Genomic DNA, 27,683 nt, shown 5'->3' on the forward strand with positions numbered 1-27,683 from the left:
AAGTATAACTTGACTTAATTTTTTGATGAGTTGCAATTCCCCAAGAAGTATAAGGTGCAAGCAAGCTGTACTGGAAATGGGACCATCTAGCCACATATAGTTAAACTCTTCCTTTGTATGTTGACATATTCACTTCTTTTGTTAACTAATCACAAAGGGCTATAATTTTTCAAACCGAGTACTATTTAGTTATTTTAAAAGTAGGTTCACCTAGCAAGTTCCTTTCCTAGAGAACAAGTGACCTTCCTCAGTGTTATACCTCATGGTTGCCTTTTTAGAAGATGCCTTCACTGTAGTACTGTGGACATTGGGCTTGATCTTAAGGGCTCCCGCTCAGTATTCTTCCCTTTTCTGCTGTTTTTGTTAAAATTTTTTTAAAAAGTATATGATTTCCATTTATAAAATTGATAATGTAACTCCATTTGCTTGTGAAAACAGCATCGTATTCATGTGCGATTGCTGAGCACACTCTGCTAGAACGTGCAGGCTTTTCAGGGGGGAACCACTACCCAGGTGTCAATCATTGGCCTGCCCTGCCCTAGCTCATGCTCTCTTCTTTTTCCATCATATATTCTGCAAAATAGAGGCAGCAGTAAAGCAATACAGGAAATGAAAAACATTTAGAACACTCAGGCTTATATCATGCAATTCATATTCAAAGTAGTATGAATGCTATCACAATACATTTTAGGTTAGTGAAGTGATTTTTACCACTAAAGGGAGTGCATGCATGTGTGTGAGTGTGTGTGTGTGTGTAAAACTAATCACACCAAAAGGAAATTGGTCTGGGTCCTTGCTTTTGTTTCACCTAAGACAATCCATACGCTAAATAAAATTCACAGGAAAATCTCTAAAATTTTTGGAAAAAAAAAAGTGAGCACAAACCCAATGTTCATGTTGATGCTATTTTAGCTTCTAGATACTAAAAATTTAAAGAAAATTGAAAATACAACCATATAAGTAATGATCTGGAGATCTAATATTTAAAGTTTTCTATAGAGCAGATTTTTACTTAGACTACTAATTTGGTTTTTTTTTTAGAGATATCTGTAATGATGAGTGTTCAAATTCCCTGAAGATGCCTGTATGTTCAGGAATTGCCCCAATGGTCTGAGTTATGCCAGCAACTTGCACTATTTCCCGAATTCCCAGAGTGAGCAGAAATAAATCAGACCAGCCCAAACCCTATCACCCATTCTGAGATATGTGACTCTGACTATAATCTAAATTAAATAAGCACAAGCTTGATATCTCATCTCATTAAATGGAATTGATTTTTTTGCCTCATTTTATTTTATTGATCATTTAAAAATTTTGACCTGTCTGGGACATCTGGCTGGTCTGCAGGGCTGCCTTGCATATTTGTTTGTCTCTTCTTGGTAGTCTTGTCTACTTGAAACCTAATTCTAACCAGGCATTTTATCTAATGTCCCTTTAGAAGTGTAAGGTTTCATGGTTTAATTTTATGAAAACAGATTTGATTCTAGAAGGTGGTAGGGTTATATGCATCATATGGTCATCAACTGTGGTGTAATTATTTTTTTTAAAGAATAAAACTTTAAGTTGATTTTCTAACATCTTAATACTAGTATCTTATACATGATATCTTTATTACATGTCAAAGTGTTGGCAAATGCAGAATTCTCAATTACAATACATAGAGGTGAAACATTAGCTGCTCCTGTTTAACAGCTGAATTATTCCTTTTCCTGGAAGGTTTTGTTGCTGAGGTTGTTCATATAAATTAAGATATTTCACCATACTGGCTATAGCGTGTTTGGTTTGGGTTATAATAATGCATGGTATATGTTTTGCGTTGTATGCATCACCTAAGGTTCAGAGCACTACTGTGTAGAACAAATTAGTGTTATTTTAAAGAAAGCAAGATTGGTGAGTTTTAAGGATCTCATCCAGTGTGATGCTCTTGTACCCTGCAGCTGTCCTGTGTGCATGCCCTGCTGGCCCAGTGCTTCACTAGCTCGTGATAACCTGCAGTGGCATGTTGGATGCAGAGGGTTTCTGCAAAGGAGCTGGTCTTTGTCTGGATTTTCAATATATGTTTTCTGAAATGACACAAACTTTATTTTCCAAAATTTAACTTTCATTTAAATTACTGCACCTTAAAGGGGCCTTTCTATTACATTAAATTGAACAGTAGAATTAAGAGAATATTTATCACAGGTGATTTCTAATGCCTAATAGGAGATTTACTGAGACTCAGATATGATCTATGTTTATTAAGAGAAAATATATCTTTTCCCCTTTACAAATGTTTAACTAATATTCAAAACATTGAAATATATATATTAAAGGGATACTATTGGCTGTTTCAATACCTCTCTATTGTGTACTGTTTTAATCAGGTTAAATTATCAATCACATCAAACTTTCTTCATTTTGAGGACTTTAAATATCCTTTAATAGTTTACATGTTTAACATTTGAATATTAAAAACTTCAAATAGTCCTGACATCTAAGAATACTGTTTAAGTGTAACCTCCTATAGCGTAGAAGCATGCCGAATCTAACTATAGCATAGAAGCATGCCGAATCTAACTGTAGCATAGAAGCATGCCGAATCTAACTGTAACGTAGAAGCATGCCGAATCTAACTGTAGCGTAGAAGCATGCCGAATCTAACTGTAGCGTAGAAGCATGCCGAATCTAACTGTAGCGTAGAAGCATGCCGAATCTAACTGTAGCGTAGAAGCATGCCGAATCTAACTGTAGCGTAGAAGCATGCCGAATCTAACTGTAGCGTAGAAGCATGCCGAATCTAACTGTAGCGTAGAAGCATGCCGAATCTAACTGTAGCATAGAAGCATGCCGAATCTAACTGTAGCGTAGAAGCATGCCGAATCTAACTGTAGCGTAGAAGCATGCCGAATCTAACTGTAGCGTAGAAGCATGCCGAATCTAACTGTAGCGTAGAAGCATGCCGAATCTAACTGTAGCGTAGAAGCATGCCGAATCTAACTGTAGCGTAGAAGCATGCCGAATCTAACTGTAGCGTAGAAGCATGCCGAATCTAACTGTAGCGTAGAAGCATGCCGAATCTAACTGTAGCGTAGAAGCATGCCGAATCTAACTGTAGCGTAGAAGCATGCCGAATCTAACTGTAGCGTAGAAGCATGCCGAATCTAACTGTAGCAGGTGCAAACTAACCAACCTCTCCTTCAGTCACCAACTATCCCAAGTCCTAGGCAGTTACCACTCTATTCTTGATTTCTACAAAGTCAGTGGTTTAGATTCCACATATGAATAAAATTACACATTACACTGGTTTACTTGCTTTATTTCACTCGCCATAGTTATCTTCCATTATATCTAATGAATTAACCCTTTTATTAGTTAAAAATTATGAAGAATATGCCTAGTAGATGTTTCACTAGGTAAAGTGCTTGCTCCCATGACTAACAACCTGTGATTGAATAAGAGGTGCAGCCTTTCAAGAAAGAGAGAACTACTGATTTCAACATGTTGTTCCGATTTCCACACGTACATTGTACCATCACAAACACACACATACACACACATACATACACACCAACAGAAACACACACAAATAAATAAAGACATAAATAAATAATAAAGATAATACAATTTTTAAAAACCACAAAGACACTTGATTGCCAGTTGGTTGTGTCTCACATCCCAGCACTCAGGAAGCAGAGGCAAAAGGATCTCTGATTTGAGGCTAGCCTGGCCTACAAAGCGAGTTCTAGGACAATAAGGGCTACCCAGAGAAGCCCTATCACAAAAAAAAAAAAAAAAAAAAAAAAAAAAAAAAAATCAAAGAAGAAATTTAGTTCAAATTGTTTGCAATCTTTTGGCCTTTTGTTTTATTTTAATTTGTTTTATAGAGATAATTTTATCATTGACAATTAATTGTGTCAACAAGTCTTAGCATCTTCAAGGAGAAAGCAGCTGAGCAGTTCAGTGAGACGACCCCACTGTGTTCTTACAACCACTACAATAGATGCAGTGTTTAATATCCTTCCTGTCTGTACAACAGGAATAAACCAACTCTGGCTAGCTGGAGTTTCCAAACCGTTCTCTCTGAACACTCTTCCTTTTGATGTGATGTGCTGCAGGTCCCGAGTCTTTATTTCTGACTAACCCAATTAACTTACAAAAATGAGGTTCTGTTCCTAGTAGCCATAGCTATATCTTTTTCATCATGAACTAGCAGTGCATCTTCACTTGCATAAAATCCAATGGTGAGTTAGTGGCTAAGAAGAAACTTTATAATATAATCCATTATGTTATTACAATATGACAATATATTTACATGTTTGTTTCATTTTGAATAGAATAAAAACTACTTTTAATAATTATTCATCTAGGACCATAAAGTATATTGTATATTATATTAAGAATATGTGTCATATATTAAGAATATAATATTATATTCTTACTATATAGTAAGAATATATAACATTCTAGAAGAGGAGAAGAAGAAGGAGAGGAGAAGCTAGGTGATGAAAGAGAGAAAGAGGGGGAGACAGGGAGGCAGATGTTCATGTATCTCCACCAGTCAAAGATAGTGTTATATGTAGGTTGGGTAGTGGGTCACACCTCTGATTGAACAATACCAAACTTATAAAGCCTATGATTAACATTTTTTTTAAAAAAATGTATAAATGCAAAAAGGAAAAGGGGGCATGGGATAGGGGTTTTCTAAGGGGGGGAATGGGGAAAGGGGATGGCATCTGAAGTGTAAATAAAATATCTAATAAATGAAAAAAAAAAGAATATAAGACTGAGAATACCATTGAAATATTAAAGAATTCCTCCAAAGTACATACTGTCTATAATAAAATGATACCATCAAACATTGTAAATACTAATTAAGAAATAGCCACAGAAATAAAAGAATGCTTAGAAGTGGAAGTAGATTCCCTTCATACATGTTAGAATTTTATGCAAGGCTATGTAGCATCACCCATTCATTCAATTCTTTTAGTAATAAAATACAAATATTGGCCATTTCCAGATACATTTCCAGAGGATCTGAGTGAACTGCTTTTATTCAGTGCCAGTTAGATTTTCTCAGTTACACACACACACACACACACACACACACACACACAGAGAGAGAGAGAGAGAGAGACAGAGAGAGAGAGAGACAGAGAGACAGAGAGACAGAGAGACAGAGAGACAGAGAGACAGAGAGACAGAGACAGAGACAGAGACAGACAGAGACAGAAAGACAAGACACACACACAGAGAGAGAGAGAGAGAGAGAGAGAGAGAGAGAGAGAGAGAGAGAGAGAGAGAGAGAGAGAGAGAGAGAGAGAAGGAGAGAGAAGATAACCATAGTGAGACTGCAAACACAGTTTCTGGGTCAGAACATATCCAGTCTCACTTGTATAAAGTAACTAAACTTCTCCCCCTCAAATCCTAGGTAAGATATATAAATATTTGAATATTTTGCTCTAAAAATAGTTTTATATTCAGCAAGCAACACATACTTCAAATCAAGTTCATGTTACAACCATCAGTTACTGGAATATGGAGTTTAATATATTTAAGGATATTTTGCCATGTAATTATTACAACTTTCCAGATTAAACATCCAGATATGCCATGTGTATAAAGTTGAATATACTACCCAGTCATCAACATGCACTTGTTTCTATGTGACCTAGTTATTATTTTAAAATCAAAATTATCTTAACATCAGTCTAAGAACTGAGCATTTTGTGTTTTGCTTGAGTTTAACGAAGTATATTTGATTACATTTTAGAATGCATTTGTTCATTTTCTCCGTTGACTTATACAAAGGGAAGTCCGTTTATTTTAGATGAGATTCTTTGGGGAAAAGTTAAAAAGAAATCCTACAGATCTGAACAACACAGATATTTTGGGATACAATTTAGCATTTAGCAAATCATAAGTATGTACTGTGTCTTCGAATGTCAGTTAATTGCTATATTGCTAATATATGCTATATTTCAGTTAAACTATTTCCAGTAATCCTGTAAGTACAACAGGAGTTTTGATGTTAAAATGAGCAGTAATTTCAATATCTTAAGTGCAATAAAATCATAAATTTCATTGTATTTGCCCTCTATCAGATGTGTAGTTGGTATGCACCATTTTCCCGGCTCATTTCCAGAGAGAGCTAGACCCTGCACTATCATTTACATTCATCTAATATCTACAAATGATAAATCAATATAATATATGGAAGTTAACCAACTTTAGGTATCTGTTATTATGTTTGTTATGCTTATTGCTAATCTTAATTTCTTATGAGGTATTCTCCTGAAACATCACGTGAACCCACTTTAATCGACTAGTAACAGGAAGATATTCCAACTTCTATTTCCTCCTGATTTGTTAAAGTCCTGTGCAATTCCTGTGTCCCTTGTGATTCGAGGTCAGAGGTGGAGCTTGAGAGCCTGTGCAATGGGTGAGAGCTGATGGTGCTTTGTACCGACTTCACTGCTCTTTTAATATAAGAGCAACTCTACACTGTTAGCACGCTCATGGAGAGACACGCTGTGAAGTCAGTCATTAGTTGAGTGTTTTCTTCATGGCAATGCTACTAGCACAGGTTCTTTCTCAATGTCCCCATGTCTCATTCAGTCAATGGTATCCAAGACTGACTTTTAAAATGTGTTCATTTTGATATTAAAATCTAAGAAAAGCAAACTCCTTTATCAATTGCACTCTTTCTTTTCCCAATCAAGGCAGATGTGACTTTCCTTAGGCTAGATAGGCCTTTGTGGTTTCTCATGGGTATCCCCTTTCTGTATTTCTCTTGTCTTCTCTGTGTGATTCTCTCATTCTGATATTTTCATTTTAAGCATGACTCTTGTTTAATTCATAAATTGTTTATTATTACTAAATCCATATATCTGTGGTTTTCCCTGAATGAAAACATTTTCTTGTTCCCAAACAACTTTACCAAAGACTAGTATTACAGTAAAAGTCCTAAATAGATGCGTTTACATGAATATGTCCTGATACCAGTCTCCATGAGCAGTGGTTCAGTATGCCTAAATAATGACATCATGCCTTATTAAACTTATTTCACCATGTAGTGAAGGGTTGTGCAGGCGTTCAGAGTCACTGTGAAGGTCTATGTTGTTAATATTTGTGTCTAAGTGGTCTTTATAATGTTCCAAATAACAATGTGTGTTTGTCTCAGTATTGGAAGATACCAACATGTTATTTGGTGGGTTACATTTTTTAAAACAATAAAATAATAAGCAATAACATGATTTAAGGATAACATGAACAATAAACAAACTCTTTTCTCTTTACAATCCTATTGAGTTTTTGTTCTTCCAACATTCAATCAACTGCTTTATGGCATTTTCTGATTGTTCCTTTTAATTTTCCCTATTGCTCAATAGGTATGTCACTTTCATGTGCTAATGAATGGAGGGACTTTTCTGTGTACTGTATTTAAAATTGATTTTTTTATTCCCAGTTTTTTTAAATACATCTGGAATATATAAAACATTTTCCACAAAAAGAATTGAAAATATAAGTCTAAATTTAGTCTGAAAATAGGTAAAAGTTTATAAAAATGTATTTCAACTGAAAAACTAGTTAATATGCAAGGCAAACATGTTACAAAGCATTGTGGATGGTCTTCTGCCCAGGGAATAATAAGATAACCGTATATGGCAGGCACAATTAGAGAGGACAAAGGACAGAAAATTAACCTTTGATTTTAATTCTTAGATCGCTGGCTTATATCATTATTTATGAAATCCTGATGCCTATTTGAGAAAACCAAGTTAGTATTTAATTGTCTTTAGAATTGCAATGCTTCTCTTCTTCTTTAGTATGCTTTCTTATTAAAACAAAACTGAGTCACATAACATTGCAAAAGTCAAGAAAACAACATAAGACAATGGTCTTCCAGTTCTCTCTTACTGTCCTCATATGTGCTACTATTTTTAAAATTATTGTCAGCTGCCTGGTATAAGCTTAGTAATGTAAATCTTGAGATTTATTTCAAGTGGATAATTTAAATTTGATTGTCCCATGACACTTACCTGTGCTTTACATCTGCATCTAAATATGTTTAAGAGAGAGCTCTGGATGATTTTGGAATGCTTCCAACTTAAAGTAACGAGGAGATAACTTAGTTTTAATTGGGTAATATGAGCATTTAATGTTACTGCTATAGAATTTACATAAGCATTTAGCTACAGCACCATATTTAAAATACAACTCTATCTTTTGAAGAATATATACTGTGAGCAAACAAGAAAGGGAATCTGAAAAGGTTTGTTAGCATATGTTATAAAGTTGTTTATTATCTTTCCTTTCCTGTGTAGCCTGAGAGAAATGAAAGTGAGCCAGGCAGCCAACGGATCAAACCCGTTTTTATTGAAGATGCTAATTTTGGACGCCAGATATCCTATCAGCATGCAGCAGTCCATATTCCCACGGACATCTATGAGGGCTGTAAGTAAAAGGATTTGAAGAAATGTTGATGCTGAGCATGTCTTACAGACACACACACACACACACACACGGAGCAAATGAGAAACTGTCTCAGTTAACACTAAGGTGAGTGTGTAGTGAGGCTTGAGCCAATCCTCAGTAGTAAATAGCTTCGCTAGGATATAAGGCCTACCCCGGGTTCAGTCTCTAGAAACATAAATATAGCAAAAATGAACAGCAACAAAACAAAACAAACAATGACTACAGAAAAATGTCATTGGCAGACTTAGACAAAGTGAAAAATGGGATTTCTTGTACATTTCTGAACAGATAGCATCTAGGTATCCTTATTGAAAATAGGAAGCCTTTCTTATCTGTCATAAATAATTCTGCTACCCTAGTCAACCTAAATAACTTACAAAGTATATAGATTTGTTCTTTACAAATCAAAATAGTACAGCTACATATTCTGCATGCAGAAACATACCTGCTGGTTAAGGGAGACGCTGTGTAGTTTACCATCTTATTATGTCTGTCACTGTGGCTTTCTTTTTTTTTACCCTAGAACAGATTAAAAACACCTTTAATATTGTAGGCTCGAAATACAAATGAATTTTCCTTTGGTGCAAGAAGACTGACCTAAGGAAATTAACACTCTTGTCTTGGACTCTGAGTTAAGATGGCTTCTCTGTAAGGAAAGAAGAAGAGTTAGCATTAGGGAAGAAACTGGGAGAATCTTGTGTCATGTTCTGGAGCATTGCATACATTGATAAGGGTGGGCCTAAGGATTCTAAGTAGGGGTTTTCCTAAGGAAAGCCTGATGGTGTGAGACCCCCAATGATGTGGTCTCGACTCAGTCATTCTGTTTCCATGTCATTCTGTAGCCCATTTCCTAAATCCCTTTCTGTGCTCCATGTCTTCCTTTCTCAAATAAAGGAAAAGGAAGAGGAACAATCTATGTGTGTTTTAAAAATATTTGTTCTTATATTCCCGCAAATTGGAGAAACTATCAAATGCATCAAGTATCCAACGTAAACGTGAAATTGTGTGAAATCGGGAGCCAGATTTCATGCGTTCAGATCTAGACCTTAGCACTACCATTTTCTCAACGGAGTTTTTCAGTGTTCTCAGCATGTTCATGTAAGTAAAATGGAGTTAAGATTACAGATTTAAAAGGCCATTTGAGGATAAAATAACAATATATTTTAAGTTTCAAAATAATACCAAATTCAAAGTAATCCTGTCAGGATTTGCTATTATTAGCTTCGTGCTACATTTGAGATGAAAAAAAAAAAAAAAAAGTAAAGAATCTTTGTCAATTACATGTTTTTGGTAGATTTGTTTTGAAGCTGTTTTATTAAAGGAAACATGGGACGCATGGATGTTATATATTTCCTCTTGTATTAACTTATATTGTTCATTCACTTCCCTCCATTTTTGTTTCCACTGAAATCTTAAGAGAGTGCAACATGATACGAGCATGACTGGTTGACGCACCTGATGCTACCTTGAATATTGTTAGCTTGTTAGAGACCTTCCATAATTGTGTTTGCTTTACTGTCTGGTATTTCATTTCACATTTCTCCCCATTCCTGACATTCATTAATTTATGAATGCCAAAAGATACCCTCAGCCAGTCATTTTCCACAAAACAATTAAATTCTATGGCCTATTTTCTTTAGCATACACACACACACACACACACACACACACACACACACAAGCTTGATGTGAGATAAATAGAACAAAACATGTATGCCTAAATAAAGCTGGTGAAGCTCTGCCTGCATCTATCCATCTGTACCTCAGTAAGATCTGTGTCTGACATTTGTTGTCAAGAGTCATTCTGCAAATTCTGTAAATTGGCATTTGATAATTACCAAACCAAAATTGTTCATGAGAAATAAGACACATTATAGGAGTAAGCCTCATTCCCCCTTTTAGTGATTTACTTGGCTATTTTCAATTCTCTGTGTGTTTGTACCTGTATATCTGTATGTGCATATTCATGAGGATGGCTACAGGAGTCTTAGGATACTGCATCCCCTGGACTCAGGATCATGGACCATGAAAGTTGGCTGCTGGGAACCAAACAAAGATCCTCAGGGCAAACCTCATTTTCTTACTCATGCCTTTATTCATGTGTATAGATATGTTGAGGCCAGAAGACATCCTTGGGTATTATTCTCAGGGGGACTCTCTACCTTCTTTGAGACAAGATCTATCACTGGCCTGGGAGCTCACAAATTAGGCTCAAATGGCCTATGAGTGATCATTCTGCATCTACCTACTCTGCACAAAATTACATTCTCATACCTCTTATACTCAGTATTTTTACCTGAGCTCTATGAACAAACTCTGGTCGTCACTCTTTTGAGGGAAGCACTTTGTGTGTGTGTGTGTGTGTGTGTGTGTGTGTGTGTGTGTGTGTGTACATGCTCGTGCGCGCGCGTGCATGCTAGAATTCCTTATCGCCCTCTATCACTCTCTCTTTGATTTTTGAGACAGGTTTCTCACTGATCTGAGCTCATTAGTTTAGGTAGACTGGGTATTCAGTGGGCTTCAGAGAGCCATCAGTATCTACCCTCATACCCAGTCTAGCAAGTGCTGGAATTCCAGATTTATCTGTTACCATGCCTGGCCTTTTCCTGGGTAATGAAGATCCAGACTGAGGTCTCCAAGCTGGGACATTCTAGGCAAAGCCTTCTCCCTAGTCCCTCACTTCTTGTTCCTATGCTCTTGCTAAATTTCAGTAAAATAAAGTCTTAATATCTAAATAAATTCTTAATATATTTTAATCCAGAAGAGATTCGAAACCTGATAAATAAGGAGAATAATGCATTTTATAAGAGTATTATTTTTTTTACATACCCTACACTGCTTTTTAAATTTTTCAAGAATTTCTGCTGCATATGAATATTTTTGTTTCCCACTTAGAATAAATTATTTGTAAACACCCATAGAAAATAATTTTAAAGGTCATAGATAACAATATTATTAGCTACAAAATTAATAAGATAAATGCTTAGTTTTTAAAACATTATAAGGTAGTAGTTGGACTAGGTCTTGCTTTGGACAAAAAGAAAAGTTCAAAGTTTGCCCCACTTTTCTGTTAATATTGCATCCTCATTTTCTGGTATCCCAGCAGTGTGACACTAACGTCCTGTGGCCCGTATCCCTTTACAAGTCACAGCCAGCATCGGCACTGTCATTTAGGCAGGAGTCAAATTAGAAATGTCAACAAGGTCTGGAAAATTCTATAATTCCCAGGAGTCATCAGCCAGTTGTCTGGAATGAGCCAGATTCTGAGGACAGTTGCGGTTCCCCATGAATATGAAAATGCACTTTAATTGAAGGCTTAATGCAGGGAACAGCCTATCCCTTCGCTCAAAGGCGTTTGTGTAGCTACATCTCAGAAGCAATCTCATGTTCAAATTTCCCAAAGGAAATTATGTTTTAAAGTCCTCTGAATCAAAATGTTATTATTTTCATTTGATTATATATTTAAATGTTCAGAATTGTAGCTTTAATTAGAGTTCCAGCTACGGTTTTCAGTCTGGGGAATTTCATTGGTTACTATGTTTTGTTCTGCATCCTAACCACTTAATGTCCAGATCTTATTTAGGACATAAACCAAAACAAGCTCTGAATATTGTCAGCTAATACATTTTCCCTTTTATTTGTTTTTTGTTTCTTTATGTTTGCAGTGACAGGGATCAGGCTCACACTAGGCAAGCGTTCTACCACTGAGATACATTCCCAATGCCCAAATTTGTTTTGATCACAGAATTTTGCCAATTATTTTAATGATTCAGTGCCAAATTTAGGGAATATCTTCACCTATTCCACAGATTGATACTTATTTTAATTATCAATTATTATTATCAATTATTATTGATACTTATTTTAATTAAATGTATGTTTTGTTTATATAAACATAGTTTATAGAGAACGGATACGGTGTTTTGCCTGAATGCATGTATGTGTGCCATGTGTCTGCCTAACGCCTGTGGAGTTCAGAAGAGGCTACAGATCTTCTCAAACTAGAGTTACAAATGGTTGTGAGCCATCACTTGAGTACTTGGAAATTGAACCCTGGTCCTTTGCAAGAGCTGCAAATGCTTTTCACAACCATGCCATCTCTCTAGCCCCATACAACATTTTCTTTAAAACAAAAATTGGTATTGTAATAACAGCTGCTTAATCCCAGCATTTTAGAGAGGTGGAGACCTGTGAGTTAGAGGCCAACTTGTGGTTCATATACTGATTTCCAGACCAGCCAGAGCTACAAGTGAGACCCTGTCCAACAAAAAAAAAAAAAAAAAAAAGAACAAGAAAATTAACAATTGAATAAGAAGAAAATACCCTACATGTCTCAGGCCCCATAACAGCAGAATAAGGGACTGAGGTTGAGATGTGGGTAGGAATCTACTTAACATAGAAAACAGAGCAAGAACTGAAAGCCGTTGTGCAAAGAGCATACATCAGGATCTAACTCATCAGGTTTTTTTCCTGCAGAAGTCAGGGCTATGAATCTCCATTTCACTCAAGATGAAGAGATTTTGGAGAGTGGTTCTAGGAAATGCTATTCTCTGATCAGGCTTCAGTCTTGAAAATGCTTAAGTTTGCACTTTTATGTAAGATGAAATGAGTAAATTTTTTTCTTTGAAAATTAAATTTTTTTTGTTAAAAGGAATTTCTGAAAAAGAATTTTGTCATTTTTTTTTTTGATTATTGATGAATCCAATGTTTGCTGTGATGAATCACACAAATAAAGATGAGGGACTGTCCAGTTATGGAAAATAAAGAACAGAATTTGAGGTTGCATAAACTTTCAAGTATCATGTAATTTTATCCTACTTGTGCCCTAGAGTTTAAATAAGGCGATTATTGTTTCAATTTTAGTAACAGAACAATTTAAACATAATTTTGTTACAAAAATGTTAGTGTTGTTGAAACATGAATATTCTAAGGAATTGTATTATGTTTTGAAGTTTTAAGCTAATAATAATTATCGACCCTTAAAGATAACTTATCTTAATTCATATTTACTTTGAGTTCAAGGGTATAGCCCCCTGTCCTGAATTGCTGTTTCTATACTAATTGCACAGTATAAGGATGCTTTCTCAGTCTTCCATAGAAAGTAATTTGTACTCTTTTATAAGTTATAGCAAATGATGTCACTCAAAAGAATGTACACCACTGAGTAGTGATATAAGTTGTTGGCAAACACTGGTACTCTCAGCTACTAAGAAGTTGTAGATAAAAAGATAATTTGAAAATTTAAGTTCCAGATCAGCCCTGGGAATGTAGGAAATAGATACATGTGTAAATGGATAAGTAGATGGTTAACATCAGTAATTATTAATTTGCATTTGTCATGAGCAACTTGTTTTCCTATCTCAACAAGTGAATACTGTTTTATAAGATTGAATATTAACATTCAAATTCATTGTCAAGCTCAGATAAACCAGGATGTATGAGTCTTGAGCACTGAAAATGATAAAGGCATATATTTGCTATTCCTGAGAAAATGTAAAAGTTCTAAATAGCGAAATGAATTATGACATACCTGAGCATTAAACTCATAAGTTCTTAAAATACAGAAGACTTCATAAGACTGTTAGAGGAGAATCATGTCACACGTAGAACACTGAAGTCTAAATATTTTGGAGAGTAAAATGACACAGCAATATTGGAAAATTTACAGAGTATTATAAAATATGAAAATAGATGGTTTATCATAAAATTCATGATTATTGCTGCAATGGAAGTTCTGAAATTATAGTATACTTTGGAAAAAATTGATTTGACCAAAAAAATGCTTTATGTGATCAATTTCTAGAATGCTTTCTGAGAAAAGTAACTAATAATTTTTTGCATATATCATAATGATGAAAGAAAGCACATCAACCTATGTCACTTTCAGTTTCAAGCAAACAAGTTTTATTCTGAATTACATGAAAGGAGAAAAATAGAAGGATAACCGCAGGTGAAGTTCACTTGAAAGCCTAAGGCAAGGTTATCAGTTGTCCTGGCTTTCATACAGAGCCAATGTGGAGGTGCTAAACAATTCAAGAAAAGGTACAGTATAGCTAGATTAGTAACCCTGGTGGAAATAAGTCTAACTGTGTCTAAAATTACAGATGGATTAAATTAAAAGCACTGAGGAATTCAAATGTTTGGTAAGTATATTTTATTGAAATCTGATATCCACATATTTGTCTATTTTCCATATATTAGCTATAAATAGTTATACAGTGTAAAATGGAGACAGCAATGAATCCCCAGCACAGAAAACTACTCAGTGTTAGATTGTTTTGGAATCTGAGCAAACCACGCAAATTAATTTCTGAAGGATTTCTAAAACAATGCACGTTTCTGTTAATTTTCCATTACTGATCTGCTCTCAGTTCACTGATTCATCAAATAGTTTATATAGTAAATTAGACCTTAAAACTGATTTACCATTTGCAGAATACTTATACTGAGAAATTCAATCTAAAATGCAAATATACAAAAAACAGTTCAACCCCCCTAAAATGTTGGCATTCAAAATAAATGTCATGTTTAACTCTGATACAAGAGGAAATAAGCTGTTTATTGCATCAATTTTAATTGCTACATGTCCAAGAAAAGGATTTGAAACAGTCAGATACAAATTCAGGGTTAGCTTCTTCACCTGCAGAAGAAGTGACATACTCTCTGGTTTGTCCTTAATGTCTTCCTTGGTAATAAATAAAATACTCTAAAATAGGAGCTTGATCCAAATACTAAAACAAGGTGAATACAGAAGGGAATTTTTCAACAATTCAAAATAATAGCATGTTTCTCTAAACTTTACCAAATTTATTTTGCAACAAATAATTTTAAGAATACGTTTTAATAAAGTAGTCATTGAATGTGCTAGAAATTAAATTAAGTTTTCAAAGAGTTGGTCTGAGTTTTGCTATCTGTTGAATTATTCTTGTTAAAATTACTTATAGGCATAAAACCTGATTTCCATTAGCTGCACTGAGAGCACCCCAGATCAGTGTCCTCCCGAAGATCAGATGACTTAATGCATTCAGTACCGTGTTGGAAAAGTCCACAGCCTGTACATTCTGCTACAGTTTTCAAGGCAATAATAGTCTAAGTTAATATTTATCATAAATATAAATTTAAATTTTACATAAATGTGAATGTGAATGTTACTGATAAATCATATTGACTAATATACTCCTTTCAGCAAAGAGTTTGCCTGTCAGTAGGTGTCAGTTATACATGGTGGATCCTGTTATGATACAGCAGTTTCATGCCAAGTGACTAAAAGATGTCTGTTGTTAAAAAAAAAAAAAAAAAAAAAAACTGTCAGTAAGATGTTTCAATGGCTCTAATATTAGCAGAGTGACTTTACTTTCATCTCTTAAAAATGCAATTTAAATTAGAAAGGCTTGATTCTGAATCATCCAAACAGAAATCTGATTAAGTGGTAGGAAAGGGCACTCTTGAAAGAACAATTCTTCCTGTGGCAAAGTGATCATCTATTGTAATGAAAGGATTAGCTAAATAATTAGTATTGCTCCTCATTAGCAACAGAGCAGGGAAATTGTAGGAACATCACAAAAGGACATGGAGGACAAGCTTGAGGTTCAAACATAGATTTTAGGCTGTGATAATTTGACCATATTTAATAACTGACACAAAAGAAGCAATTTTACTTCTGAGATAAAGCTGGTATTTACTTGTATTATCTTTCTCTATTGATGTTTTTGTAATATATGCAAGTTCACAGATAGTGCCATTGCACTCATTTTCTGATATGCAAATGACTAAGGTATGGTGTTATTCTAATCACATAGAGGCCGATCTGGTAATTTATTTTGAGTTACACTATTATAGGCCATTTCATATTACCAGTTGTATTAAAGATTTTTCAAATCCCATTGGACTAAACTGTTTCTTCACCAAAATTTAGATGCTTTAGGTGTAGCCCTCTGTGTGACTATTCTCAGAGCGGAAGAGCTTATGAAGCCATTTGGCTAAAGATAGCATAAGAATTGTACAATCCCCAAAAGGTTTGGTGCCTTTGTAAGAAGGGGATGAGAAACAATATTTCTGTCTTTCTCTCGAATTACCCTCTTCCCTGTGTTCCTCCCTTCCTCCTTCTTTCGTCTCTCCTCTCTCTTCCTTAACTTTACGTGCATAAACAGATACGTGTGTCATCTTGGGTTAATGGCCATCAGGAAGCCAAGGACACCCCTACATGAAATGCTGTTGACAAACCTTTCACCCACTAACCCACTAACCCTCAGCAGTATGAGAAAATAGAGTTCTGTTGTTTAAGCCATCAAGTTGTGATATTCTTTGTGACATCCCAAGCAGAACAAATTCAATTTTCTTTGACAGAACACTTGCTATAGTCTGAAAATCTTAAGTGAGTAAACGTAACACAAGGAATGGAAGGTCATTTTGCTTGTTCTGTTCAACCCCTGCTGTATATGTTCAGAACTATTTTTACACCATCCCTGCACTATATGTTTTAGATCTGGTTCTCCACTATCTCTGTGCATGTGGTTTGGAACTATTTGCCACCTTTGTGCCATATGCTACTTGGGTGCTCAATGGAGATGTGTTCTTTTTTGTATTTAATTCAGGATTGTTTTTTTTTTTAAATTTCTATTTTGTATTCTTTTGTTGTTGTTTTTATTGCTGTTGATTGCTGCTGCTGCTTTGGATTGAGGTAAAAATCTCACACGGTTGCTGTGGCTGGCATGGACCTCCTGCATTCAACTGACCTTCATGCCAGCTTCCTATGTGTCTAAGAGAGGCAGGCACTACTTCACTGAACTTAATCCTGAATCTCTATTTCCAGATTTTACCTTGATGTGGTTGAATTGTTGAAATGTATTTATGCTCACAAACTTAATAGATAAACAAGCTCGTATTTCTAGTTGGAAAGGAAACTTCAAATGGGAACATACCTGTTATGAATAAGTTAACACATCTCATAGGAAATTCCATACATTGTTTAATTGGTACATGAAAGAGATAAATTTATTCCGTTACCAACTTTTCTTTTTAGAAGAGAAAAACTAATATAATACCATGATGGCTTCTCTTTCTGAAAACAGCATCTTGCATTCTGTGAGTCATACTGGTATATTGCTATTTTGTTTTCTATGCAGATATTATTATCCTGTCCATGTAATAAAAACAGGTTGTATTTTAGAATAATTTTGTGATGTTTGAGTTTGTGAAGCATTTAATCCACTTAGTTGAGTATGAGAAACAAGGGTATTTGTTTGTTCATTCTCCAAATCCTTATTTGTTTTTGTTTTATGTTAATCAGTGAGTTTTGCCTATATGTATATATGTGTACTACATGTGTGCTCGGTGCCTGTGAAAGCCAGAAGACGGTATTGAATTCACTAAATCCAAGGTTATACACAGTTGTGAGCAGCTATGTATATGCTAAAAATAGAACACAGGTCCTCTGGTATAGCTGTCAGTGCTCTTAACCACTGAGCTACCTCTCCAGTCTAGTCAAACATTATTTTGAAAAACTCATTTCATTTTCTCTTGTTAATGATTTTATACAAGGTTTCATATGGGGTTTGTTAGGAAAGTCTAATTTAGTTTTGTTAGATTCTTAAGGTGTTTAGTGACTCAATAAAGATGGGGTGGGTTTTTTTGTGACAGTAAAATAACAAACTGGGTAAACACAATTATAGAATCAATGTCAAAAATCTATTGAGAAATCAGTCTGGCACCATGTTGCTTTCCCCTGTTTGCACAGGCATTGGTGGCTTCCCTTCTCTAGATAAGAGTTGCTTGAAGTCTGCAGTGGCAAAGGGACCAGAGGTAGGAACATAAGGGAATGGAGGTTGCAGAAGGATGGAGTTCCTTGATGTATTAGTGACTGAGTGATGTTGGGTCTTGTAGGTATTTAGGCTGCTACTTCCTCATAGGGAGGGATCTTAAGTATTTACTGAGAGGGGGATCTTGTTTTCTGTAGTTCCATTGAACAAAAATTCAGCTTCTCTGGTCTATGGCAGATGCCTCCATTTCTCTGACTGTTTTACATCTTCCCCTCTTACTTACCTTAGGGACTTTATAAAAAGAAGGCAGTGCTGTATGCTTCATGACAACCTTAGTAGATGCAAGGCCTCAGACCCAATCCGGGCATGAATTGGATCAATGTTTTATTGTGTCCCTTTTGTATTTCATTCTGTGCTTTATCTCATATTCTTTCAATTTGGCCAATATTTAAGACATTCTCAGTGTCTCTCACAGTCAGCACATAAGCTAAGGTGTAGCTCGGTGTTTGCAACTGGTTCTCTAGGTCCTGCTCTTAATAGTCATAGTCATAGTCATAACTGGGAAAACAATCGAGCAAGTCAAGAATACTTAGTTGAATTAAAGAGTCTGCATCAGCATATGTAACTAATTTTGTTATTGAGACCATCTTCACCAATTTTATATTGTTTTGTTGTTGTTGTTGAGGTTACCAACACACTGTAGATTGCCTAAGTGCCAGCACACTACACTACAGGTCACTGAAGAGGGCTTACACCTCTGCTTTCATAAGCATCTTTCAGAACCAAGACTTCCAGTGTCCACTGTATGCTAGAGCTCAGAGAGTACACAAGATGGTTTCTATATTTGCTCCATTTGTATTGTTAAGGTTCATGAAGCTCAGTATTGTAGAGAAAGTTGTTTATAAATTTTTAAATGAGTATTCAAAGATTTGTAAGATGTCTGGTCCATGCTATAATTTTCTTACTGTCTAGCAGAGAGTAGAAATGAAATTTTGTGTTTCTTCATTTCTAAAAAGGAACCACAGAGTGAAGAAAGGAAAAATTATATGTGTGCAATCCAATGTCTCAATAAATTGGAAGCTGGAGTCAGATGTATCATCAGCTTGCTTTGATGATGGGTATAACAAGTGACAGGCCATTCAGAGGTTGGAGAAGAGAGATAATGAAATCTTAAATTAAAATAGCTCCCACAACAGATTGACAGTACTGTTCACAGCAAATTAAAAAAGGATTGACAATTGGAGAGAAAATAGCTGGTTGGAATCTGAGATGAGGACTTTTAAAATCATCTGTCATTTTGCTTCATGGATAAAATCTTAACTGAGGTCTCAGTAGTGATAAAAATGAATTTAAAATATTTCTAAAAGCCTACTAAATGGATAAAGATAAATTTTAAGAGTTTTGAAATTGAAGACACCTTTGTCTTATGATAAAAAGACCATATTTCAAAAGCGTGAAAGAATAAGCTTTACAAAGGGTCTGATGGGTTTCAGAAGTGTTGTCATCCACTCAATCCCAGTCATATACTGCTGTCAATTTACTAAATAATGGCATATGTGGTTTTGAAACGTACTGCAGAAGCTGTGGAAAATTTGTGTTGATGCCAGACTCTTCTAATTTTGTTTCAGTTTTATAAATAAAAAACATTCAAAATAATTGTTTATATAGTTAAGAAATTTTAATATTTTAATATTGTACATAATACTACCCCTTTAATTTTTTTAGTTTACATAGCTTTGAAATTAGGAGAAATTTTATTACACATGTATGTATTTCAAATTATCACACAAAAGTAAAGTAATCATGACATGAAGAAGATTCCTAAGTTGGGACTCTTAACAGTGGCCTAGGGGTCTTCACACCAAAACTAAGATAAAAACCTAGGAGTAAAACAGAATGGGAAGAGGGAAAATCAAGGAAAATGGCAATGCAAGAAAGATAAGTATGACTGCGTGGCAGTGACCAGGAAAGGCTATTGGACTCATGGTCCCACCTCCACTCATCTCCTGACTGCCCCTCATTCAGTAATGATGGAGAGTGAAGAAGACACTGACCAGCATGCTTTGGCAGCTGTAGGAAATATGGCAATGAAGTGACTGTGTGCTGTCCCTCTGTGTGAGGGCTTAAGTTCAGACACACATATCCCCACCTTCACTCCTGTATCTACTTTCTTATTCAGTTGGTCCATAACTTCACTCCCTGCTCTATTATATAAAAATGTCTTTAATATTATATTTGGCCAATTAGAAAAGAGGAAAAAAATGAAAGAAAGTTTCAGTACTGGAGATGTGATTCAGTGCTATGAGCAGTTGCAGCTCCTCAGAGCACTGCAGTTGCCTCGAAAGCATCTGTCACTGCAGTTTTGGGACAGCTGAAACCGTCTTCTAGGCTTCGTGGACACCAGGGACACTCAACAACTCACACACGTAAAATAAAAATAAATAAATTGTTTTGAAGTCTGAACAAAATAATTGTTTTGACTAGTATCTGGAACATGACATAAGAAATTCCTCTTATGTCATGTTATAAGTGTTTGTTTCCTGGTCATGAGAATCAGCTGCTCTTTTCCCTACTTCCTTATCATTAATTTCATGAAAACTCAGTGGTGAGGGCTGGGCCATCGTTCCCGGAAGTGGAACATGAATAGACAGTGGAAGGCTTTACATTTTAAAGGGTTGATTCTTTAATGTGGATGCCATTCCTTATATGTAAAATTGATTCACCACTTAATCTTCACCTTTTGCAAATCACTATTCCTTATTGACCTGGAGAAGAATATTTTCATGCCATAATAATTTTTATTTGCTCATCTCCATAATCATCAGCTTCTTGTAAAATTAAAAACAAAATAAAAAATAAATCCACAAGGGGGAATAAATATCCAGAAAACTGATTGAATAGTTTTCAGATTATATGTTTAATATTCTTTTAATAAATAAATAAATGGATAAAAAATTGATAATCTCACAGCTTACAGTTATATAGCAGTGAACATTTTTTATCCTCAAATTAAAAATAAGATTTTTTATGAATTGTTTCATCGACAGTTCTGTGTGTGAATACATGTATCTGATAACATCATGTATATTTTAATTTTTTAGTGTTAATCTTACAATTTCTGTATTTATTTAGGATATATACACATCTGTATATACTACATATATGGCATATATGTAAGGCATATATGATATGTATATATAAATAACACACATATATATATGCCATATGCATATATTTGATTTATATATGTTCACATAACAATAATTAATGAAAACAGAAAGCAAGGAGGAGTATTGGGAGTGTTTGGAGAGAGGAAAGGGAAAGAGAAATGATATAATTATAATCTCAAGTAACAAAAATTATAATTTAATAAAATAATTACTTTTAATCCCTGATATCTATTTTTGAAAAATGATATGTTATATTAAATATTAGTATACCATTAAATTATTTATGATTGAAACAGAGCTATTTGAAAAGTTAATTCTACAAAGAGCTGAAATTTTTATTACAATTTAACACATAATTCTACATCAGTGTTTCTGAAAATCTTTCAAGAAGTTTAATCTTTCTTCAGTTATCTAGATGATAAAACTAAATGCTGAATTTTAAAACAGTGTTATGTAATGATTTAAATAGGATACCATTTATATACTTTAATTTCACTTAGGTCAGTTTTAACATTTACTGGCATATAGAATCCGCTTCTACCACAACTTTTGTAAAGTAAGCTCCACTTTCATATGCTCTAAAACAGACTATAGATAGATGAAACTTAGGTAGATAGATGATAAGTGGTAGGTAGGTAGATAGGTAGGTAGGTAGATAGATAGATAGATAGATAGATAGATAGATAGATAGATAGATAGATCAATAGGGTAGATGGTAGATAAAGTACTAATTGGCTGTAATTATGTTTAACTCTCACAAGAATGGGAAAATCAATATAAAAGTGAACATATATGCAAACTCTTGAGAGTTCAAAATCTGAGCTGAGTTTTATTATCGAATATATTTAAAGCATGTACATAACTGTATCAACAGAAACATAAAATGTGTTCTGCTGTTTTTATCTTGAAACAGCAATATTTATTCATTCCTCTTTATTATATTTGTATCCTATTTGTAAAAGTCTTAATTAATTCGATCTGAATTTGTTTGCCTTCCAGAATTTCTCAACAAATGTTTAAAGTGTAAAAAGTTCAGAGGCAGACGTGATGGCTCACATCTGTATCCCCAGCATTTGAAAGATGATGGCAGGTATAGTAAGAATAGTTAACGTCTGAGCCTTTCAAGTCTATTACAGGTCTCTGAGCAATCTTGGCTATGCCAAAAAAAAAAAAAAAAAAAAAACAAACAAAAACCAACCCGACCTAGGAAAACAGAAATGCAGAATTTTCCAATGAAAGCCTTAAGGCTAACTTTTAAGACTTAAAAATCATTGTGAAGATTTCCCTAGAGATACAAAATAAATGTCACTGCTACATTTATGCTGAATATTCTTTTTTTCTTTAATCTGGACATTATGAATATGGCAGTATAGAAAAAAACAAGTCATGACTCTCATTTTCTTGGGTGGTTAGATTATAGCTAATTGAATGCAAACACCAACAGTTTTAAACTTAATGTCTTACTCATTTTCGGTTGACAGTCAGATGAAAATATTGCACAATTATATAAATCTTACATGTTTAAGTAATATATCTAACTTATTAGCTCATTTTATAAAGCTCTAAATAATTTATGGCCCCCAGTATGTGGTGTTAATGGCTAGTACCACTGACTAAATTACAGTGCTATTAATGTGTGACAAAATGTAATAGAACTAACATGTGCTCTGTAATCACTAGGGCAGAAACCAAATCTAAATTAAGACATTTGAATTCAGCTTGCATAAGTTGGCTGGGGGAAAATATCTATGTAAGTGTCCACACACATAGACATGGTTGCACTGTGGGAATGATGCATCCTAGTCTAATACCTTCGTAGTAATCTTTTTAACTGTCTTAACCTGAGCCTTTCTCATTACTTCTTATAATAAACAGTGAATGGATAATGCAAATTCGAAAATAAAAATCATCTCTTGAACAAATTTAACATTTAAAAAATTGCTGATTTCCAACTTAGCAAGACAATGTTTTATTTTAATTGATTAGAAGTTTTATGTTAGAAAGTGGACATTTTTATTTATGCATATGTCTTTTGAATATCTGCTATGTACATTTTCATGGTTTGTTAATTTATGGGTTAATTGTGGAGAAGACACATATCATTCTGTCACCTGTGTGCCTGCCGAATACCTACCCCATGCATTTTGCCAAATGCCTCACCCAAGCCTTTTGGAAGTGCTTTGGGTGTACTGGTTCCTGTGGGTTTGCTGCAGGGAAGCTGGAAACTCTGAGTCTGTCACATTAAGTCTGTCTTTAATTTCTGCAGGTCACATGATTGAAACTTATAAAAATTCATCTTTTCCCTCAGTCTTCTGTATGTAGGAAGTCCCCAAAAAGAGAATCTATTCAGTAATATATATTGACTCTTCACATTTATGTATAATTATTTGTATTTGGTACAAATAATGAGTGCTGGAGTTCCATGTAAGATATTGTCAAATATTTTCATTTTCTTTTTCATTAAGTAAGTTATTATTTACATTTCAAATGTTGTCCACATTCTCCATCCTCCCTCCCAGAACTCCCCACCACATTTCCCTCCCCTTTACCTCTAAGAGGATGCTCTCCCACCCAACCATCCACTCTCACCTCACCCCTCTAGCATTCTCCTTCTCTGAGGCATCAAGCCTCCACAGGACCAAGCGCTTCCCTTTCCACTAAGGACAGACACAGCTGTCCTCTGCCTCATATGTATAGTGGGGGTCATGGACCGGCCAAAATATGCTCCTTTGTTGGTGGTTCGGTCCCTGGGAGCTCTGAGCAGACAGATTAGTTGATATTTTGTTTTTTCTATGTGGTTGCCATCCCCTTCAGCTTCTTCAGCCTTTTCCCTAACTCTTCCATTGGGGTCCCCAGGTTCAGTCCAGTGGTTCGGTGTGAGTGTTTGTATCTGACTTATTTGCTGGCAGGGCCTCTCAGGGGACAGCCATGCCAGGCTTTTGTCTGCAAGCACATATTGACATAAGCAATAGTGTTAGGGTTTGGTGTCTGTGCATGGGATGGATCCCAAAGTGGGGATGGATCCCAAAGTCTCTGCATGGTCTTTCCTTCAGTCTCTGCTCCATATTTTTGTCCCTGCATTTTCATTAGACAGGTACAATTCTGGCTTAAAAATATTGATATGGGTGAGTGACCCCATCCTTCAACTGGGGGCTATGCCTATCTACTGAAGGTATTCTCCTCAGTTTCTATCTCCTCAACTAGCCAAATGTTGGACATTTTGGCTAATGTCATCCCCATTGGTTCCTAGGAGCCTCCTTGTGTCCCTGGTGTCTGGGATTTCATTTTTTTTTTAAACTTTGTGTACACTAAATCATGGTTTCACCATTACTTATAAATTTCAAAAATTGTAATGATAATCTCTGCTTAGAAAAATTACATTACAGCATTTACCAGAAGAACTCATAAGGTTAACGCAATCAATAGATGACAATTAAAAAGACTGGCTCAAAAACAAATAAAAAGAGTAGCCTTAATTAACTTGATCATCATTTTAATTTCCTTCAAGACACATATGTCCACATAGATATGGGTATTTTTGTGTAAAGCTCATTCTAGATTAAATGAAAGAATTTGCACAAATCTAATATTTAAAAAGTTTTGTTCAGACCAAGGTTATACTTTAATGATTTATATGTTTTTAGATTTAATTTCTAAATTTTCTTAGAGATTATCATACATGAATGCTGTCTTTATATCATTTGTACTCCTCCCTCAATAATATTTTTATATTGATAGAATTTTAACTTTTTCTGAACTTGGAAAAGAAGGAAATTATGTGGAAGTGTGTGCCAAAGTCACTTGACTGAAGGCAGTGCTCATTTTACTGACCATGTCAAAATGCTCCATAACCACCAAGGACCAAATACAACATGTATTACCTCTCATAAGAGATCAATTGAAGCCAATGATTTTTGAGTAGAGGGTTTCATATAAAGAAAAAAACAACTTCCTACAGAATAACTAACCAGATTAATTGATAGAAGATGGTTTTCGTGCTCTTGTGATTGAGAGCATGTATGCAGGATCTTTCCCTAACATTACAAAGAAACAGTGTGCTTGGCTTCGTTTAAGTGTTTAGAAAGTATGGCAAAGCTTGTATGTCTGTCCACATCCACAGGCCCCAGTGAGTCTGGACAGGGTAGAGAGGGTTAGCGTAACTAAGTACTTTCTATTACTTCCATCAGTGACTATAAACACAATTGGTACATATCCATTTAGATAAAAATAGTCAAAATGAGGTATACTTCCTTGTTGAAGAGCATATAGTCTTAAAAACAAGCAAAAAAGCCAGCATATTAAACTTTGAGAAAAGTGTTCCTGTTGTTGATTTTAACAAAATACGTTGTTACATGTTTTACCTTTAGAAATATTTAATAGTACAGGCAGGAAAAGTAGTATGCATATAAAGAATTCCAAATGATTAAGACAGACATATAAAAAATTTACTTTTATTTATTTGGAAAACCTAAAGAAACTGACATACCGTAGGAAAGATTCTCCATATATATATATATATATATATATATATATATATATATATATATATAGAGAGAGAGAGAGAGAGAGAGAGAATAGCAAAATTAATAGTAAAATTAACTTCAATATGTCATCAAGGTTTAAAGCAGAAGATGACTATTTGCTTAAAATTAAATTGGATTTTTTATTTAACATGGACCTAATTTCTATTTTATGAAATGTACTCTCAGGTATTAAATTTTAAAGTCAAGTGGTTTTCTCTCTAGGAATGAGAATCTGAAATATTTCTAATTAAGTCACATCAATCCTGCCTTCTCCTTAATGACAGTGAGTGGCATTTGTGTGATCAGAGCCTCAAGTGTAGACTTATCCATTTTTGAGGGTCAGAGTTGCCAAGGAATTCCAGAAGACAACCACAATATTGTGTTCTTGGGACAGAGTTGGTTTCTGATGTCTTAGTAAATCATGCATGGCTCCTGTGGTAGAATTTTTTTTTTTTTTGGGGGGGGGGAATGTTGTATTTCTTTATTTTTTATTTTTATTTTTTATTGGATATTTCATTTACTTATATTTCAAATGTTATTCCCTTTCCTGGTTTTCCCTCTAGAAACTCCTTATCCCGTCCTCCCTCCCCCTGCTTCTATGAGGGTTCTCCCCTACCCACCCACTCCCATCTCCCTACCCTGGCATTCCCCTACACTGGGGCATGGAGCTTTCCCAGGACCAAGGGCCTCTCCTCCCTTTGATGCCAGGTAAGGCCATCTCCTGCTACATATGCGGCTGGACGCATGGGTCCTGCTACACTGCACAGGCAGAGGTGGCCTTAGAGCTAGACTATTCCTGGCTAATTTAAGATTTAAGCCAATGGCTATTATGGAAAAGTCAAGTATTCTAAAACATATTTTAAAAATATGAAGTTTTATTGAGTTTCAGCATATTATTTGTATTATCTCTATCAGATAGGCCAGGACTTGCAAGAATTTATAATCACAATATTTATTTATTTTAGTGTACATGAAAATCATATTTGACAGCCACGTTTGTTGTTTTTCTTAAATGCAAGCAGTAAACACCCAAGTGCCTCGCTCACTGATTCTTTGCTGTAAGAAGTGTCACTTAGGAGGCTTTGATCCTTGTTGCTTCCTTTTAGCAACTCTTCTGTAAATGGCTTGATTTTTGATTCCTCTAGTGTCTACAGGCTCAAAGAAGTTGGGTTGGTTCTATTTTTCTAGTTCAATGAGAGAACATCAACTCTCTGACACTACAGTGACTGTGTTAACTTTCTACTCACATGTTGACTCTGTCATGAAATTCCACTCTCATTATCCCCCTCCCCCCTTTTTTTGAACAACTCTTCTATGGACATCTCACAGTCACCTCCTATTTTATTCAAAACTGAATGTATCATTATTGATCCCAAATAAACCATTTTAATACTGTTGTCATTAGAACCAGCAGGGTACTCCTGCCAGCAAGCCAGGCTCCTTGTGTTTCCTGCCCTTTGGGGTTCAGGTCCGCAGGTGATTTTATTTCTCCTCAGCATGCCTAGTGCTGCCTTGTGAGCACACACTGGTGTTAGCACATCATAAATGAGATTTTCGTTTTGTTTTTTTCAATTCATTAATTTGTTGGTTTGCAGACCAACTTCACTCTTCTTCCACACTGACTCCTGAATGAAGTCTGAGGAGAAAATATGATTTTCTTTTTTGGCATAGCTAATTTTAATTCTCATAATAATTTTTTTGTATTCAGTATATCGAGAATATTCAAAGTATATATTTAATGTCATTGTTGTCACCACACAATCTCCTCCCATTCATCC

At 35.0% G+C, this 27,683-nt stretch overlaps 1 protein-coding gene across 6 annotated transcripts in view; it reads left to right on the top strand.

The window, feature by feature from the left end:
• Cacna2d1 (calcium voltage-gated channel auxiliary subunit alpha2delta 1) overlaps positions 1-27,683 on the top strand; it is a 395,918-nt gene that overhangs the window by 249,519 nt on the left and 118,716 nt on the right. For all 6 annotated transcript variants that reach the window (XM_034518854.2, XM_034518855.2, XM_034518856.2 and 3 more), the window contains exon 6: positions 8,304-8,433. In XM_034518854.2, coding sequence (XP_034374745.1) covers positions 8,304-8,433 — 130 coding nt within the window. The remainder of the gene's footprint in view (positions 1-8,303; positions 8,434-27,683) is intronic.

Source organism: Arvicanthis niloticus, chromosome 15, assembly GCF_011762505.2.
Source record: "Arvicanthis niloticus isolate mArvNil1 chromosome 15, mArvNil1.pat.X, whole genome shotgun sequence".
NCBI lineage: Eukaryota > Metazoa > Chordata > Mammalia > Rodentia > Muridae > Arvicanthis > Arvicanthis niloticus.